At 31.3% G+C, this 20,788-nt stretch overlaps 1 protein-coding gene across 1 annotated transcript; it reads left to right on the forward strand.

Moving 5' to 3' along the window:
* Positions 1 to 1,509: 1,509 nt before the first annotated feature.
* On the forward strand, positions 1,510 to 15,459 carry LOC134245826 (N-fatty-acyl-amino acid synthase/hydrolase PM20D1.2-like). The gene is made up of 11 exons (XM_062728082.1): positions 1,510 to 1,877; positions 6,279 to 6,511; positions 6,614 to 6,700; positions 7,050 to 7,186; positions 7,496 to 7,615; positions 7,904 to 7,979; positions 9,522 to 9,583; positions 11,241 to 11,319; positions 12,844 to 12,915; positions 13,242 to 13,407; positions 13,913 to 15,459. Exons 1-11 carry the CDS (start codon positions 1,622 to 1,624, stop codon positions 14,140 to 14,142), a joined length of 1,518 nt encoding a protein of 505 aa, XP_062584066.1. The 5' UTR covers positions 1,510 to 1,621; the 3' UTR covers positions 14,143 to 15,459.
* The last annotated feature ends 5,329 nt before the right edge of the window (positions 15,460 to 20,788 follow it).

Below are 20,788 nucleotides of genomic sequence, written 5' to 3' on the forward strand. Positions count from 1 at the left end.
CATTTAGGTTGTCCCCCACACTGAAATTGCTTCCTATGGGCCTGTTTTGTTTATTCAAGCTAAGTTGTTGTTTCTTTCTTACATTCAAATATCTTAAAATAAGTTTTCCCTCTTTCATAGTGCAATAATGCTCCACAAAAACTCCCTAGGTAAAGAAAAAATAATCATATGTATGACTTTCTTCTTTCCAGTCACTTTTTACCCAATAATACTAAAGAGTTCCAGCAAGGGGAGATAACAATTTAACTTCAGCAAATTGGTTTAAAGGGGCTAAAATAAGCAAAAGAAAGTTATATGAAGTATCCAAATCAGTTATTCATCTTTTAAAAAATATATTAGATTAAGAATCTTCTATTTTTCATTTAAATATCATAGAAATAATCCAAAAATATGGTAAAAGACTGTTATTTTAAATATTTGAAATTGTAGCAAAATATGGTATTTCAAAGTTAATTTAAAACATGTAGATATTATTTCCCAAGCTCAATATTTTAATACAAAGTAGACCTTAGACCATTCTTAAAGTAACAATTAATTTAATTTCAACCTTGGTCTTGAGAGAAACGAGCATCTAAAAATGGCTAAAAAATCATACTCATTTATTTAGGATCTATAAATAGATGTGTAAAAAATAAAATATTCATTTGAATTCAGTTTTTCCTCATTAATTGTGTTAATTGGACTATGACTTTGAAAATAAAACAAAATTTGAAAATAAACTGATTACAAAAGGTAACTTTTTGACTTGATCAATTAGTATACATTTTCCAATGAATTTTGTGTGATTTTCGACAAATATGCAAATGAGCTGTTACTAAAAATAGGTGCAGGGTTCAACATTTTTTTGTGAATATTCTGACTTCTACCTTTATGTAGAAAATTTTAAGCCACTAAAAACTCCCAAGTTGCAACCTTCCATTTGGACGATTTTTTGAATTTTGCATGGTTTTCTCGCGGGCTGGCTCTTAATTCGAATTAGTTTACTGCGCATTTAAAATTACTTCGCATTATCTCCGTGTGAACGCTAAGCGAAGCTAATTCGAATTAAATTTTGACGCATGCGTAAGGCCAGAATTAAGTCACAGGACACGTGTTGGTGGTTATATATAGGTATTTGTGCTATATTTGGTTCAAAAATTGAGGGAAAGTATGTTAATCACTAAAATCAATGAATACCTGTAGCCACTACATGATGTATCAAAGGATGGCTCTGCATACATGACGTGATTTACAAATGACGTCATAATAGACTTACTGACGCCTGACTGTAGAAGAAAAAATTTAATTCGCATTAGTTTACTTCGCATTAGCTGTCGTGTGAACGCAATTAAATTCGCATTAATTTGATTCGCATTAGTTTACGTCTCATTAATTTACTGCGAATTAAACTCGTCGTGTGAACAGGGCATAATATAAATACAATAACACATTTCAATGGCAAAATAAAATTCTCAAAAATGCAGCTAATATTGCTTTAAAAAGAATATTACGATGACGTTTTCTGCGCACCGTAGTAGGATGTAATCCCTGTTCACAGGCTGACGGACGATTGCCCCCTGTTACTAAGTGTTGTTTATTAACTGTCTGTACATAATGTTGCACTGACGATCACACACTGAGAATGTTCCGATTGCTGTGTAAATGTTTAGGACTTGTGTTATTTGTGGTTGTGATTATCATTATTATAAGGACCGCCACTTTCTCCGTTCGTACGGACGCGGTCAGAAGTTGTCGTCTAAACGATACTGATTTTATACCGGCTACCGAGGAAGTCATAGGACGGTTTCAAAAGGCTTTACGCTTTCGGACCATTTCTACAAACCTGCATCAATACGATAGAGAAGAACTTCAAAAGATGGTGGACTTTGTTCACACAGGTAAATATCAATTCTGTGATTTTAACTGCTATGGTGCGCTGTTCGGAACAAAATTAAGAGGTTTTGAATTGTCAGGTAAAGGTTCGGTAATAGATGATAGCATGTTTGAAGAAAAAGGTAACTGAATCCAAATTGATTTCTGATTCATTTAGCTTTGTATTGACTTGAAAGCATGTTTTAATTTCCTTCTCTTAAATAATTTTATATATGAGTCATTTTCAAAATTTGTCCAAATTCCAACACCAGTATTTTGCAAAAATAAATGTGGGAGTCTAAACTTTTTAAAGTTTTATTTTAGCATTCAAACATCATAGATGCATAAACAATGTTAAAGCACAAAGAATTCTATTAACATATACTAAAAAAAACATTATATGTACATGGACCCAACAATAAATGTCCATGGTGTTACTTAGTTAAAAGTCATAGTAAAATCATAATTAAAAAAAAAATTAAGGTTTTTAGAATAACAATCTCAACATAGTGATAAAATTATTCTATTGAATCAAACTGAAGTTTCATAACAGAAAATTATCAGATAAAGTATAGCTGGAAGTTGTAAGTGTTGTAACTTTTGTATATATCTTACACGTTTACTTAAGGCATACATCATTTACCTCAGCACAAAATACTTGCTTTGCAAATAAACTTAGTATTAGAAAACGACAGTATTGTGTTGCAAGTTTCGATAAAATTGTATAAAGATTTAGAACATAAATATAGGAAAAATGTGTTGGTAACACCAAGGATATTTGCATAACACAAAGGACATAAAGGTTACACTAAGGATATTTTGTGTAATACTTAGAAAGAAATAATAAAGTTGTTCTCCTTCCTTCGGAAAAGGATAGTAATGAAATTACCCTAGAGGTGAATATAAGAGTATATGGTTTTAACATAAAAAATTGGCTGGGGATTTCTTTCATTATACATTTTGAGTCTGACTAGTAACACCAAGGATAAAACAGTAACGACATAGACATAACTATCCAATCATAAGATATATGACAGTGGAAAAATGAAATCAAATTGTTATGCCCGAATAATAAATAATTACTATCACATGACTCTGAATCATTGATCAGTACTTGTTAGTGTATTTACATATCCAAGCAGAAGCTGTAACACCAATGACAAAAAATAACACAAAGGACACCTTTAAAAGATTCAAAGGTTTACATAGATGAGTCTTAGATCAGCTAGAACTAATTTTTAATGAAGAAATAATTGTGAAACTAGAACATGTACATGTATTTGTAAATGACCAGATTTCAAATATATAGAATGCATTAATCTTTTTATGGATTTTACATTTTCATTTCATTTATCTACAGCTAGCCTCTTTCCACAATGAGCTCTCTACATAATACACATCTACAAGATATGATGGTGACAATATTATTAAAACATTAGCAATGCTATACCAGCTTTTATCTTTTACAGTTTTTGGCCTGTTAAAAAGGAACATGGTTTTAGGTTCTGTTCTAATCCCGTGCATACATTTAAGTTCATTTTTTCTGTATCTTTATCCAGTCTCTCTTCCAAAGGATCTGATTTCTCTTCATCTGTAGTCTGATGTTCATTATTGACTCCAATTCTTTCTCTTCCAGGGTGTCAGTCTTTTCAGTTTCTTTAGTCGGATTTCCTATCAGGAACTCTTGACTTTTTTTAATCTGTACTCTTTTTCATTTTTTTCATTGATATTTTTCTGCCCTTTTTGCTCTTGTATCCACTGATCGTTTGCCAAACTTTCATTGACAGTTCTTCAGGGTAACAATCCAACAAAGTGGCTTGAAATGTAATGGTCTGCCACCATATCTGGCCTTGTTGTTGTCCAATGCTGCCTCGACTATATAATCTTCTCCACCACTTTCCAAAAGCTTATGTACATCCAAGGTTAAAAACTTCTTTCAGCACCAACTTTTACAGGATGTAGAACAGTCATGAGGGATTTCAGTTGGACAAATCTGAAGAACATCCTCAACTAAATGCAAAACTGTATTCTAGGGTAATGACTGGTACATTGTCTCCTTAAAAAAATCTTTTGAAATCCTTTTAGAACAGTTATGAACAATTTGTGACTTTTTCATCTAAGGGTTTACATGATTAAAGGACTTTAAATGCATTTGCAAAGAAATGTTCCGTATCTGATATAACTTTAAAGGTATTTTTAATTCAATGATATAAATCTATCTTTAACGCCTTGGATTCTATTGGCTTCATTGCAACTTTTTAATGTGTCTTGTTTACATCATCTTCATTAACATGATTAAGAGAACATAACTAGAATCCTCAGACTAAAGAAAACAAATCATATTCTGTCTTATTTCACATTCCCTTGTGTTACCTAAAACTTCCTCTGTGTTACCATTTTTAACCTTCATATATTTTTAGCACTTCATTATTTATTGTTACTTGAATTGCAATATCCCACCACTTTTGTTTTCTGCAATACAATGAACACAATTACCACTCCATATGCAATACGCTTGTTTCATTTTTCTATCTTTAATCCTTGCTGTGTCCCTTGAGTAACTGAATTTGTCTATGGTGTTACCATAGGTTACTTTAAAGAGCATAAAAGGGGATATGATTGCATTACATAATGAATTTTGATATTTCAATTTATTCAAAAGAAATAAAAGTTGCATATTTTCTTACAGAAACAAAAGAACATGCAAGAGTATATTAATAACATAAATATTTAATCGTTTTTACATCCATTGTGTTACCAAACATTGTCCTTTGTGTTACTCAAATTATTTATTGAATTAATTTATAGCTCATGGAAACATAATATGAAAAATAAATGCCAATTTGATAAAAATATTTTTGTTATTTTATATTGTAATAAACTTTACACAAATGTATTAAAATTGGGAATTTAAAGGGTTTTTTTTTTCAATTGGTCCGTGGAGTTACCCAATTCTGTCCTTTGCATAACCAAGACTGCAGAATCATATGATTTTCAAATGGTAAAAACATTTAGTAAATAATTTGGCATTTTAAAACAAAATTAGTTGTTGGATAGTTTTAAATAAGGGAGGAAAATAAAACATATGACTCCAACTTTCATTCTTTTTAATTATTTTCTATGTAAATTGTCCATGGAGTAACTAGATACATCCTTAGAGTAACTTTTCTTGCAGTAACAAAATGGACAGTAACACCAGGGAATCATTATATAAATAATTGGAAGTATAAAAGCAATAACTGACTTATGAACATAAAGCACAGCTCCTAGATGATAGGTATTTTGTTATAAACTTGCTCAATGCATCAAAGAAATGGCAAATTAATTTATCATCACAATATCGAAGTAACTCCTAGGACTCAAAAATAAATTACTATTGCAATCAAACTTGCCTTCAACCACATATTGTGCCTATGGTATAAAAGATCTGTGTAAAGTGTCTCATGATATTTTGACGGGAACAAGACCAAAAGAAGGAGGCTGATAGTGAAGAGTTTCTTTAGGAAAGATAACTGTTACAGATAACTTTTATGTTCTGGTAACTCCAAGGACACGGCCAAAATAACACACACTTAACTTAAAAAAAATCATATTCTTACTCTTTTTCAATCACATTTTAGCATGCATTTAGACAGTATTAAACATGTACAACACAATAAAGGTCATTTTACACTGCTTAATTATATTTACTACATCAATAATCAGAGTTGAAGTCAAACATCCGGCCAAATCACAAGCAATTCTCTTTAATTTTACTCAGGTTGAAGGACTTTTTTCAGTATTCAAGTCAATTTTTAATCGCACTTAATTTTTTTCTACACTTGTAGATTGTTGTTAAATTCATCGGGTAAAAAAAAATTGATTTTTATTGCAAAATTTTCAAAAAAAGCTTGTATAACAGGAATTTGGACATTTTTTGAAAATGACCCATTTATAAAACGCGATGAATAAATTACATGTATAAGGCAGAGGTTTTACAGAGTGAAATGGTTCTTAGACTTCTTAGAAGGTGCCGTACTGCTCAACATTTTTGATTTTTTTGTTTTTGTTTTTTACTTACCTATAAAAAAAATGTCCGAAGTCGTACATCCTATTTCGAAGGGGAGGGAATTCCCTACTTTTCTGTTTCTTCCCTATACCGCAACAAAAAGGGGAGGGGCGACTTTCAAGCGTCAGTTATTTATTCATGTAGTACAGTGTATTTTAAAGAGTAATAAGTATTCCACAGATCGAACCACACTGATCTATAACCAACTTTGATGACTAAGAATGATATAAAAATATTATGGAATTAATAAACTTGATCTTGGAATGTTATTTATAAAAACTCGTAGCCTTTTGTGAAATAAATCAGATAAATACAATTGCTAAATTTAACATACTTATTTATCTGTGATTTAACAATAAAACACTGTATTTTTACACAGCTTTCCCTGTGGTCCATTCCTCACCACTCGTGACTCATGACGTAGTAAATAACTACAGTCTTCTGTATAAGGTCCATGGTTCGAATCCAGAGCTCAGACCATACATGTTGTGTGCACATTTAGACGTAGTGCCCGTGGATGAAAAAGCTTGGGATGAAGATCCATTTGGAGCCAATATAAAACATGGATTTATTTACGCTCGTGGAACGATAGATGTTAAACAAATTTTAATGGTATAACCATGGTGTAATTTTTATCTTTCTCTCTCTTGATTTTTTCATAATCTGCGGTTGAAACACATTTACTCTGTACTTAATGTTTTCTTTTTATTTCAGGGTGTGCTTGAAGCAACAGAATTTTTACTAAAATCTGGTCATAAGCCAACACGAACTTTTTATCTTGCATTTGGACATGACGAAGAGGTACAATTAAGTGTAATTTTTAAGATTTAAACATCTATTGATGATAGCTTGATCTCTTTTTTAAGAAATAACGATAAAAAAGACATAAGCATATTATATATAATATAATATATTGAAATAATAGTCTTTGAAATTTCAGAAAGAGGTATGTTGTGAGACCAGTTAAATTCTCTTAAATGTTTCAAACATCTAAGTCAACATACGAATCTTTTTAAATTAAGCTTATATATATTTCTTGATGCATAATTTGATAAAATAACTTCATTTTCATTCCCTTAGGTTTGGAGAAGAAAATTTAAATGACGTTTCAAAAAATAAACTTTTTACGATCCTTTTACAATATATTCAGGTAACAGGTCTTGATGGGGCTGCTAAAATAAGCGAGCTTTTATACAACAGAGGGGTTCGAGATCTGGAGTTTTTAATAGACGAGGGGACAACTATTGTCAACAACCTCTTCCCAGGAGTCAGTATTCCAATCGCCGTGTAAGCTTCATTTTCTAAAAACCATTTAAAGATAAAACGAAAAATTAAATTTAATTTGGCCATGTGTGTAATGAAAAAAAGTGAAAGCAGACAACAGTTATCTTGCTTAAACAAAATACAAACAATATAAATCTGTGAACTGGCATAGAATGTGGAAGTTCCAGAGGTGGATTAGGTTCCTAAATGGAGGATGAAGTATATTGCTCATTGTTATCATGTTAAAGAATTTAAAGAGGTTTCCTAAGTCATGTAGTTCTTCATGTTCTGGAAATGACACTTTACTACTGATGACATTTAACTGAATTTCAGAGTAGGAACATCAGAGAAAGGGTCGCTGAACGTTGAATTATCTGTCACTGGAAGTCCAGGTCACTCTTCAATGCCAGCAGGGGAGACAACTATAGCTACATTAGCAAGGGCCATAACTAGGTGTGTATAAGGATGCAAAGGTTAAGATAAGGTTAATTGTTGATAAGTTATGTGTAAAAGATGCCTGTAACTTATCAGTATTTGTGGAATCTGATGTTTAACTAACAAAAAAAGAAATTCCACCGGCAAAAGAACAAAGGGATTCACATTAGATGAAGTATGAAAAAAAAAATATGTGTGTGCATGACTGTATATAAATTATATATTCACATATAATTTTTTTCAAAAATAATTCCTGTGGAATCAATGTTAAAATGCCAAATCTAATTATACCTGACCTGTTTTCAGGTTGGAGGAGAATCCCCACCCTAACATGTTTGGAACAGGACCAGAGAAAGACACATTTACTCACCTCGCTTCATCTGTAAATATTTTTAAAATAACCATTATGATTGAAAATAGAATTTTTATAAAGAAAATTTTTATTTTTTTCATATATGGTGTTTTACTTATAAAATACTTCAATAATAGACTAACAAAAACGTTTTATGATAAACGTAATAACTTCAGCTTTTCAATCGTCAACTTTCCTAACGTTAAATTCGATACTCAAGAACAGGCTTTGTTTACGAAGAATTTCTATAATGAGATTATTTCAAAGGTACTAGTCTAAAACAAGAATATCAACTCTCTTGTTTAAAGTAATCATTTCTAAAGTTCTTTGGTCGACTCAATGACATACTGAGCAAAAACTGTATGTACAATATATCATAAAGTCAAATGCAGACTGACATTTTTCACTCTACTTGTTAGTATATTATTTACACACTAAATTGTAAACAGAGTTTTTCGTTACTTCCCGATCATGACAAGGAGCAAACTGCAGATGTTATCGGTCGGCAGGGGAAGCTGGACTGTTTAATGGCATCTGATCACAATTCTGAGGTTTATGAGGTCCGCATTTGCTCTGCTCTTGATTTGTCTTGTTTAAATGAACTAATATATCATTAATACTGTTCATTATCTCGCTATATTTTATAACGATTATTTCTATTCTTATGAAGATTAGGGCTGTGTATTGAGCCAAAATTTTCGAAACGATACGATACAATATTTTTTAGAGCGATATGCGATATATTGGATTCTGAAACAAGTCCATCAGAAAAGGCTTCTAAAACATTTTTATGCATACATTTCATAACAATTAAGTTTTTTTATTACTCATTTTAAAGTTCTTGTCTCATTGTTTTTAAAAATAACGCTTCAATTAAAACTTTTGATGACATTAAAATCAACATGTTCAGAAAAATTTCTCTTTGTATTTTGTAATAATTATAAAAACTGTGTTATTTCCTTGGAAATTAAATAATTATTGAAGGTTTTAATTCAAAAAAGTAAAATATAATCTTCGGTGATTGAAATTCCAATCTTTTAAACAGAATTTGAAGAAAAAATGTCTGTCCGATACGTATTGGAAGTTACTTTTCGATACGAAATTTTTCTTGAATATCGATACGTATCGATATATCGATATATTGATACAGCCCTAATGAAGATACGATATGTCCAGGCGAGCTTGAAATACATTTTAAATATATCACAGAGTCTGACACATCTGTTGCATTTTAAATATTTTACTTGAGAAAGACCTTTATGGTAATCAAGCACCAAAGCTTTATAATAAACGTGATGATTATACCTTTTCAATCATCTTCTCTTACTTCTCGATCATGACAATTGACACACGACTGGTGTGACCGGTCGGCAGGGCTATTCACTCTTCTATGGCACCTGATACCATCCCTGATGTTTTGGAGGTCCGTGTTTGCTCTACTCCAATTTAGTATTGTTTAATGGACTTTTGAGCCTGAATACTGTAATATATTTCCATATATTTCATTTAACATGTATAAGAACAAAATTTTTCCTTGATATGAACTTCAAAACTTGTTTTTTTCCTTTTAAGCTATCATTACCTTTTCGAGCAGTTATAACAAATTTGTGGTTGTTTGGACCAGTTGTATCCAGGTAATATTTATATATACATCGACTGAACTGGTTAAATTTAAATTTAAGTTCAGCAGGTTATATTTAAGTAATATGTAAATCTAGCTAATACTAGTATACAAGCAAATCTTAACTGAACAATCAACTTTAAACTCAGTTGAACGGGTATTATCAAAATCTAATTGAATAAGTTCTGTGTATATCTCTGAAATGAACACTCGTCAGGTAATATGAAATTTGAAAAATTTCATGGGAAAAGTAATTTGTAAATGATAGCTGAACAAGTATTACATTGAATATACGTTTTAACCCAACGGGTTTTATGCAAATTTAAACTGAACAAAAAATTCGTACACATCAGTGTCCTTTACGAACTTACGGACAACCCTCGTTGTCTTAGCTGAACAGGTACGTAATTATGTAAATCGTAACCGAACAAGTATTGTGTAAACTCAGCTGAACAAGTATTATGTAAATCTTAACTTAACAGGTAATACATGTTTTATGTAAATCTAAACTGAACATGTAAATTAAAAAAAAAAAGTTTCAAAAAACTTATCTATAACAGGTAATATAAGCATAACTAGAGCAAAGCTCGTTGCAAAGCAACGAGTAGGCCTTCCGTCCGTTTTGACCGGAAGTGACGTCAACAAAAGAAAGCAATGAGCTAAGTCGTCTCCAGTCACTTTATTATTTCAATTTTCCATAAAAACCTTAAAAAAAAGCTTTTTTATTGCTACTTCTATATTTTGACCGGAAGTGATGTCTACGGAAAATTAGTTTTATGCTTCCAGTGACATATGTTTCCCAAAAACTTGTCAAGAACGGCAAAAATATGCATTTTCTGACCGGAAGTAACGTCGCCGGACGCATTTTGACGACTTCAATAGATTGAGCTTGACATTTTGAACAGTTTTGCTTCTTGGACGTATTACAAATTCTCAATACTTTTTGAGGTATCTGGAAAAAACGAATCATGGCCCCTTTTCTCCCTTAATTTTTTTTTTCGAGATATCATTTGAAAGATCTTGTAATTCTGCACAAATATTGTTCTATATGTTTTAACAAAATATTTTTAGTTTAGAAGATAATAAGCAAAATATGTGTACATTTTCGATCTTTTAGGCGTTCTATTTTTTGACCCCTATATAGCACCATTTTGAATAGAGAAATCAAAAAAACAAAAACTGCTACATGTATGTACAACTTCAACCCTTCTATTGTGTTAAATCAGTAAAATTTCTGCTCCAGCTTTTGCCATCTCCGAGCCTTTGTCTGGAAATGAAAGCCTATAAATTTTCGTTTAGAGGGAAATAACTCAAAAGCGGAAGTGAATTTTTGGAATGCTAGACAAAATTCTGATAGAGTTTAGCAACGTCTATAAACTCTGAAAAATTGAGCAAAATCCATTGAGAAATGAGTGAAATATGAGGCCTCAAAGTTGGCGTCTAGGAAAAGGGAAAAAAAAAGAATAATAAGAATAATCTTGATCATCATAACAGGTAATATATTGATATAAGCATAATGAAATAGGTGATTTTCCTTATATATATTAGATGATAGATTATAGTTTTTTTTTATTATATTCTATGAGTTTTAAATGTCAGACTTTACTTATACATTAAACTTGACGGAATATTTTGATATTGTAATTTTATTGCATTGCTTCATATTTTAGACTGTTTTCAAGAATTCCATCTTTGAATGCTATCGTAAGAACTGTGACATCAGTAACCATGGTGAATGGTGGTGTTAAGGTACCATGTTTTAAATTTGATTGTCTTTGATAGATAATGATGTTTATTTTATCAGATTAAAATTTATCAATGAGTCCATTTTATTTCATAATACCTGTACATACATTTTAAATGGAAGAGAAAGAAAACACAAGCTGTGGCTTTCAACTCCACACTAAGATATACTCAGTATTGACGACATATTTTCAATTAACAATCATGGTGATTTCCATTCCTATGAAGATACGATATACTGTAAAGTCACATATTTTCGTGGGGTCAAATTTTCGAGGTTTGAGGAAAAAATAATGATTTGTGGGGATTTGATTTCGTGGTTGGAGATTGTTTAGTAGGTAATGTGTATGAAATTTCATGAAATTTTACATTTTGTGGTGGTAATAAATTCTTGGGTCTCTCAATAACTCGAAAACAACGTAAATTAAACCCCAACGAAAATTAGTGTTTTCACAGCATTCTGATGAGCTTGAGATAAAAGATACCACAGAGTCTTACACATATGTTTCATACTTGGATATTTTACTTGCAAAAGACATTAATGGTAATCTAACAACCAACCCCTCTGATAAACGTGATGGCTTTAACTTTTCCATCGTCAGCTTCCCTTACTTATGCAGCAATATACCTATATCACCTGCATACGGCGTCTATATGTCTCAGTTGATTCGATACGCAAAAGCATGCTCTACGTATGAACAATTTCTAAAACGATGTAAATTATTGACAAGCAAGTTGATGAAACAAGAATATCAGCAGTCTCGTTAAAAGTCATCATTTCTTAAGTTCTGCGGTCGATACAATGACCTTGTCAGCAACTACAATTTATCATGGAGTCAAATGCTGACTGAAGTTTTTCATACTAATAGTTGGTCAATTATTTATACACTTAATTGACGACGGATTTTCTCGTTATTTTCCGATCATGATAAGAAGCACACAGCGGGTGTGAACGGTCGGCAGGGGATGTCACTCCTCCATGTCACCTGATCCCACCTCTGATGCGTTGGAGGTCCGTGTTTGCTCTACTCCTATTTTGTATTGTTTTATGGACTTTGATATTGAAAACTGTTCGTTATCTCCATATCCTTCACTACACGTTAATCTTGTTTTTTTTTAAATTTCATCAAAGCCTCTACAAAGCTTATATATATTAGATCGTTTACAGTGTAAAAGCTTACAAATGATTTAACCCCACTGTTAATTTATATAATTTATTTTAAAGTCTTAGGATAACTAAATTTTGAGAAATTTTTTTTTACTGTAAATTTTGTTCAAAAAGATTTTTTAAGACTGTGCATGTTTGCGTATGTGTGTCTAAAAATATATTTTTGAATTGCGTTTTATGGAGAGTTCTGAGGAAAATGACTTTCTGTTTATACTATTTAGAAGGTGTCATATTGGCAATATAAATCTCTATGATATTGATTTTTTGTCGTATGTTTCTTAAATCTATTTCTTTTATATCTCAATTTTGTCTTTGAATATTGAAAATCGTGATTTCAAAAGTTCTCCTTTATGTTCTTCTAGGTGAACGTCCTGCCACCCTCCGCCACGGCCCTGGTTAATCATCGTATACACCCAGCACAGTCTGTGGAAGAGGTGAGATCGGGCTAAGAAAGACAACCCATACGACCTCAATACGAGTTAGAGTTAAGGAACATTGAATGCACAGCTGATTTACAAAACGTTTCAAAATAAATTATAAAATAGAAAATACACAGGTTGAATAGTTTGCTAATACATATGTAAGTGTGCTCTTCTTTTACCAATGCGAATATACCTAGGTATTTATTGTTATTTTTGTTGTTTGTTTTTTTTTTTTTTGCATAATTGTAGAACTTTAATTAATTTTAAAATGTTATTTTGTAGAATGTCCTTATCATTAGTAACCCTAGTTGTAGAAATTTTTACTTTTTTTATATAAGGTCCTAGACTATGACAGGAAAGTAATTAATGATGAAAGAGTCAAGCTTCGAGTGGTGACCTCTATGGAGCCCCACCCAATGTCCCCCTATGGGGACGAGGATTTCGGTTATCAGACGATAAAAAACAGCATCCGGCAAATCTGGACCAGTGCTACAGTTGTACCTGGTATGTTTCAAGTAGTGCAGTAAATAATACCGGTATAATAACAACATGCATTACCTTGAATTTTATTTTTATTGATGTTAGAGCATTGTACATTGTTATATAAAATATGTTTGTTGATGGCCAACATAGAACATTCTATTCTAATTAATCAATAGAAGGAACTTGCCAAATAAACGAAAATAACAAATGGTATGGAAAGAGAAATAGGCTAATTTATTAAAAACTTAATTATAAATTAAGAAAATCTAAAGGTAAGAAACCTTGAAAATAAGAGGAAAAATAGAAAATTAATGTATGGTATTTTTAATTTATAATTTGTTAGTAAGAGCGTGATAATACGAGGAAAAATAGAAAATTAATGTATGGTATTTTCAATTCATAATTTGTAGAGTGTAATAATATATGCTTGAAGCTACAAAGGATTAAGCCATTTATCGTACAACATAAAACAATTATATCAGGAATTAAATATTACTTAAATTTACTGAATATAATTTCCTTTTAGGAGTCATGATCGGAAATACCGACACAGTGCATTATATCCGCTTTACCAAGAACATATACAGATTTAGCCCTACCTTCATGTATCCAGAAGATCTAAAACGGTTCCATGGAAACAACGAAAGACTCTCAATTAAAAATTATGAGCAGGTTATTAATTTCTATTATCATTTACTTGTCAATGCAGATGAGGTAAAATTGCCCTCTATACATAAGCATGGAGAAGAATTGTAAAGAGCTTTGAAAGTGCTTTTATAAATTTATCTCAGGTTATGTTATACTTGCTACAGCCTCCCTTTCCAACTAGTATGAATGGAGAGGGAAAAAATAAGATATTTGTCATGTATATGTATATACATGTCAGTTCTATGATCATTCCTCAAGTCATCCCATTTTAAATATTTAACGCAGCAAGCTTTTGCGAATCATTTTCTTTTTTTAATATCGTATACTAGTATTACAAGAGAAACCTACATGCATTTTAAAATGCAATAATATGAAATGTGTTACCCGGTATTTTATCTCTTTTAATTCATTAAGATTGAATTACTCCGTATTTTAAGGTTAGTCTCATGGGGTTTTGATTTAAATTTAACTTGAAGGAATTAAAATTGAACCGTTGAAATATTTTTCAACTGAAGCACATTTGTTTAAATGCTTGACATTTTGAAGAATAAAATAAAATCACTAACCTTTAATGAAATTCATCTGTTACTGTTTGAGAAATCAGCCATGCAAAAGCAGGTCTATATTTTTTATGAATACATGGGAATAAGTTATTTTTAATGTAATCAAAGTTAAACTTTATCTCATTATTCCTAGGTCAGTGAAAAAATTATGTTAATGTTCTCATATGCTACATATAATATCCTCACACCCCTCTGTACCTTAGATCCTCCTATCTATCCTATCCTGCTCACACTTCATTGATCCTGATGATCCTAAAGATAAAATCATGAACTTCAAACTAGGGAGGAACATTCCACTTGGTTAAATTCTAATGATTTGCGAGTTTGAGGTTACTTTGATAGACTTGTAGGGTAAAAAAGTTAAAAATTGGAGAGGCATTGCTCGATTAATTGTTGATATGAAAAACTTGCAAGAAATTTTGTCTTACAGTAAAAAATCTAAGCCCCTCACGTCATTCACTGTACTGAAGATACTACAGAATTCCGCTTGAAATATTTGTTATTTGATTCGATCTTCAATCAAGACCTCTCACGCTATCCTGACAATTGACAATCATTTATTATGGGAAAGAAACAATGGGCTATTACAAATATACACTGATTGGAGAGAGAGAGAGAGAGAGATGAATTTTTTTTGCAAAAATGTTGTATAAAGAATTATTTATGGATATCCTGTATGCATGATACTTTGTTCAAATGTGCTTTGTGTAAGGCCTTTTGACTGGGATCTTATTTGAATAACAGTGAAGAAAATACTGTAGTGTTAATGCTCAACAATATTATTCCAAAAGGAACTTTAAAGGAAAAAGTTTTGTTAATCTTCTATTCAAATAAAATTTTTAAACTTGGTTTTACCACAGAAACTCGGTTGTTTGTTTTTGAATATTTCAATTCATATTGCCATTTTTTTTTACCATGCCCACCTCAACTGAAAATGCAGTGTGTGAAATAGGTATCAAGCACAAAAGTGTTCAAGAACAACATAAATTTGGAGTAGAATAAACACATACCTTCAAAAACATAAAGGGATCAGGTGCCATGGAGAATTATACATCCCTGGTCGACCGGTCACCCGCCTTGTCATGATCATTTGACCTGAGTTCACTCTTTTTCCAATGAATTAATATGTTGAAAAAAGTTTTTTTGAGTGATTGTTGGCATATCAAAGTTAAAGGAACGGTCTGCTTTGTTTAACAGTATTCCCCCCTATGAAAGGGCGCAGTTACATGTATTAGAACTTCTGCACTATTACGCGGAGTACATGTGGGTAGGTGATCCTTAATTTGCGGCTTTGTATCCTACTGCAGGACGTGAGGACCCGGTATTTGGATGAAGCAGTATAAACAAAGGTCTTGTTTTGTAGTACATGTAGTCTGTTGGTGCGAAAAACACCTTTCATTGTTTAAAGGTTGTAAATAATGAGTACAGGTCTAATTTTGAAGCCTTCTACCGCTGGTGGTAGCTTCTGAGTATAAGGGAGCATTCTTGAAGGAACGTAAAAGGATCATACAAACTAAACTTCTCTAAATTTGTGGCAGTTTAAAAAGCAATATCTAACATCACATACCCGAGCCCGTCTTCTGGTGTTTAAGAATCAAAATATAAACTTTCTATGGCTTTTCCTAAAGACTTTTCAAACTTTTAAAGGGCTGAGTAAAATTTGAAACAAATATGATGAAATCTTAACTGTTTTTACATTACATGCGTTAGCAGTAAATTAAAGAAAATATATACCCTGGTATATAAAACTTGTAGATTTATTGTTATACCGATGTCCATGGCTATGTTATTGTTTTAAAAAATCTCACTCCATCCCCATTGTTACACTGTGGATTTGATTGTTTAATTGTGTGTTGATTTTTAAAGGAATTATTTGAACAAAGATATGAAAGAATTTTGAAGATTAATTTTGAATAAAAATGAAAAGATTGGCTGTATTTTTAACAATTCGGCTTCACTCGATGCATGACTTTAAAAAAGGTATATTTTTTCGTTTCTTTGTTATTTTAACATATATGTACTTGTAAGATAGCCAGCTTTGCAAAATAAAACTTTTGAAAGACTAAGGAATGCCATTTGATACATTTTTTTCTCTAAATATCTAGGGCATCTGAAGTAACAAACTCTGTAGGACTTTTTGATATTAATGGCATTCACGTAAGCAGATGACACCAAACAAGTTGATCAATACGTATTATATGCAAAACAGAAGCTGTATTCCTGCAGCTAATGCACTGAAGATTCTGAAAAATTTAATTTGACTGATCCTTGAGTATTTGCTATATATGACTTTGTCTTGCCGACAGGAAGATTCCATCCTGTCTTAAAAGCTTTGTATTGAGAGTTGAAGTTTCAGAGTCAACTGAGACAATTACTACTTTTAAAATGTGTTATCAGAAAAAATGCAATACTTTTTTAACACTTTACAACTTACAAAATTGTTATGCAAAATAAACTGAATCCTCACGTCATAGAAATATTACGTTACCATTTCCCCGCAAGCACTTTCTAGCAGGGTACAAGTTCTCTAAATTTTAGCATAAATAATATCATGACGTAATATTTTAATTAGAAAATAATTTTTCTTATTTTATGAGATTAATCAAGTATGAAATAGTTGGAATTAGGCAATAAATTGAAGATTTAATGAACTTTTTAAAGTGCGTGAAAAGAGAGAGAGAGAGAGAGAGAGAGAGAGAGAGAGTCTAGAGAGAGAGAGAGAGAGAGAGAGAGAACTTGAGGACTTTCCACCCTCAAAATTTTGATGATTCAAAGTACAAAAACTGCATAAATTTCCAATTGATATAGTTAATGTAAATTTACCAATTATTGCAAAATACATGTCTGTGTAGGTTGCCATATTATTTAAGATGGGAGGCATATTAAATAAACAGAAGTCTATGTCAACAAAAACAAAATGTATTCTTTCTGTTAACAGTACTTCAAAATTATAATGAAACTGGTTCAAATGCATAATTCTGATGCTGAAAGTTCGAAAATACTTCCTACTTATTAGAAAATTTTTAATTGTGAATATCAGGGAAACTATTTTAGCTAAGTAAAGAATATGCCTAAATGAATATACCTGAGAAGGAGTTATTGCCCTTGTCTACATCTTTTAAATATTGAATAATTGATTAAATAAAGAAAATATACATCTCAATTCTTTCATTCTTTTACTTAAAAATCATATTTATCATTACACTTATTGAAAAGCATTCTTTCAAAAGATGATGTTCTATTGGGTATGAATTTAAATAAAACAAGTTTTTTGCAAAAACCTATGACAGCATAGGAGGATGGGAATACCGTAAGACGTTATACAAAAAGCGATATAACTCATTAGTTTTATGATATATACCTCTTTTTTATCATTTCATAATTTCCCAATTCTGTTGTTTAGTTTTTCTGGAATTCAAGGCGAATCCAAAGAGGCAAAATCATGGATCCTTGAAGAAAAAACGAGATTGTTTAAAGTCCTGTAATATAAAATTGCGTTTATGAGTGACCTTCCTTTGTGTTGACCTTAAAAAGTTTCTTGGTTGGTGGATTATTGAATACGCAGACGACAGTGGAATTTTAATTCATATTAAGGGAACACTGATGAAAAGCTGTGATCCTCATATTGTCGCTTGGTTAAAATTTCACCTTTACATTTTCATTAACAATAATTAAAGCATTCAAATATGAACCAAAAAGTGCAATATACCGATTCAAAAGACTGGTCACGAGCTATAAATATATTATATAAATCTTAATCTTCCTGGATTTGGAAGTGCATGTGCTAAATTTGCGCTTCTTTTATTATATCCAATGGAATCCTGAACATTAATAATATACAACCTTTTGATTTATTTCTGCTCTATTTTCAAGACAACCCTCAATTTTTAAGGATTCTATAAATTTTGAATGATTGGTTTATGTAAAGGCTCCAGAGCACCTTATTGTTACACAGTCGGTCATTTTTCTTTATGATATTATGAAAACTTTTATTCCTGAATAACGTGACAAACATGTATAACAGGATGTTGTATTGCTGAAGTCATCTTCCATTAGGACATTATGTCGAATTGAAAAATAGTGATTTGTAGCTGGTCTCATGGTACGAAGAGCAATTAAACGCCCTCAGTTCAAACATATTCCACTGGTTTTACCGGGTAAGCACAAGGATGGTGTTTCCTAAAGGCATGTGAAAAAGATTGTGAGTGCCAGGGAGAAAGGAAGCTCAGACTCTATTGACTTTTCGCGATTAATAATAATTTGTACGATTTGATCCTAGCAAGCACAACTATTAATTCTCGTTGTAATCGTTACAAATGTGTAACAAGAGTCAATCTCTAAAATCCAGTCAACAAACGATTCGTGAAGAGGACAAAAACACAAATCCCTGGAAACACCAGAAGTGGGATTGGCAGCCTTTGAGGAGTAAGCAAGCATCCCCAGCCGACTTGCCACATCCGCCATGAGTCCCTTGTTGAAATCAAGAAGACGCTCTATTCCATTGTCAAATTTTGTTTAAAATAATCACTAACCTTATATATCGTTACTAATTGTTGTATGTGTTGCGTTACGACCAAACGCGTTAACAACACTCTGAAAACTATTTTTTTTTTTCTTTGAAGGCAATGTGAGAAGTGTTATAATTGTTTGTAAATAAATTCATGAGCTATTTGTAGGTTTTATGATAGGATATGTCTCATAGCAGCTGACCCCTGCCTATACTCTAATACTTGCATTACAGGGAATTTTTATAACAAAATATTGTTTGAAAGAGATATTTTTCCCTTGCAAAAAAGGAAAGAACTTCCAGTTACAACAGCAGAAGCGTTTAATACTTCGGAAAGATATAAAATGGTTTTGGTAAATGTATTAAATCACAAACAAGAATACACTGTAATATATAAATGTTTGCTTTAATGACATTCATTTTGGTTTAATGATTTGTTTTCATGTAAAAGAAATATAACACATCATTTCAGAACTAAGATATTTTTCTCATAAGTCCATTAATCTAGAATAATGCATCAGAATTTTTTTTAAAGAAATCGAACTATAAAACTCCCCCGAAATCAAAGTCTACGTTTGGCTTGAAGTCAAAAGTAAAAACCATGAACGCAATGACACCACCATTTTCCCTCCGTAGAATTACATTACAAATGAAATCTATTAGAATGAATACAAGGTCCTGAAGGAAAGTTAGATGATAACGATGAATTTATCTAACATATGAGTCATTGTGTCAAACAGATGTCGTGCAAATCAAAAAAAATACAGAATCTGCCTTTTTATAAAGGATATGCTTCAATTCGTTCAGAAAATTACTTTTTTTTTCTTTTTTTAGAAATAACAGAATTACAAAAAATTATATTAAATATGTGAAATTGTTTCATTTCGATTTGACATCTACGTATGTTTTTGAAGAGAATTCTTACTGCATTTCATTATTAAATAAATATTATATTTTCGAGCATTCCCAACAAGAAAATTGTGCTTCTGAACAATCTAAAACTAATACAAAACACTGTATATTTTAATGATAGTGATTAATTTCTGTTTAGCTTGGTTATATACATTTATTTTGATTAAAGTACTAGTGGTTGATCAGTATTATACTAGAAAATATAACATTGATGTTTCTTCTGAAATTTCTGAAATATAATTTTATTTTTCATGTGTGACATTAAATCTGAATTTCAGCATGTTTTCTCGTTTATCTTAAAAGTTTTTAAATTTTACAGTGCTAGTTCGAGACCAAATATATTGCACTATATATCTAGAATTAAAGTCAACTAGTTTGTTTTTTAATCGAATTAACTTTTTTCTGGATTGTTCTTTGACGATTTAATTTTTAGCACTCGTCAAATAAAGAATTAAGTCTACCAAAAGTTTAAGTTCACCAAAGTTAAAAATGCAGAATGAGGAAATATATCACCCGGATCCCTGAAATAGCTTAGATACATCTATTGAGGTGTTAAAACCTCGTTTAAGTATGAGTAGGTTTCCACTTCGTCGTGACATCTGTGCGTCAGCTGTTACTTATCGAAAAAGATACAACCGAGAACAATTCCACGATAAATCAAAAGGTATAAATGAACAAACTTCTGTTTGATTTAGATTGTTTTGACCTTCACACGCCATACTTTTTGGAGTCAGATAAACCCTCGCATATTTTTTATGAACCTTTTCTTTTA

Source organism: Saccostrea cucullata, unplaced genomic scaffold, assembly GCF_032062105.1.
Source record: "Saccostrea cucullata isolate Sc308-1 unplaced genomic scaffold, CSIRO_AGI_Scuc_v1 ctg555, whole genome shotgun sequence".
Taxonomy (NCBI): Eukaryota; Metazoa; Mollusca; class Bivalvia; order Ostreida; family Ostreidae; genus Saccostrea; species Saccostrea cuccullata.

Excerpts from the sequence above, each read along its gene's own strand:
- LOC134245826 (XM_062728082.1), top strand. The coding sequence starts at position 1,622 with ATGTTCCGATTGCTGTGTAAATGTTTAGGACTTGTGTTATTTGTGGTT. Across the intron at positions 9,584-11,240 it reads TTTGGACCAGTTGTATCCAG|ACTGTTTTCAAGAATTCCAT; the intron begins GTAATATTTATA and ends TTCATATTTTAG. Across the intron at positions 12,916-13,241 it reads CAGCACAGTCTGTGGAAGAG|GTCCTAGACTATGACAGGAA; the intron begins GTGAGATCGGGC and ends TTTTTATATAAG.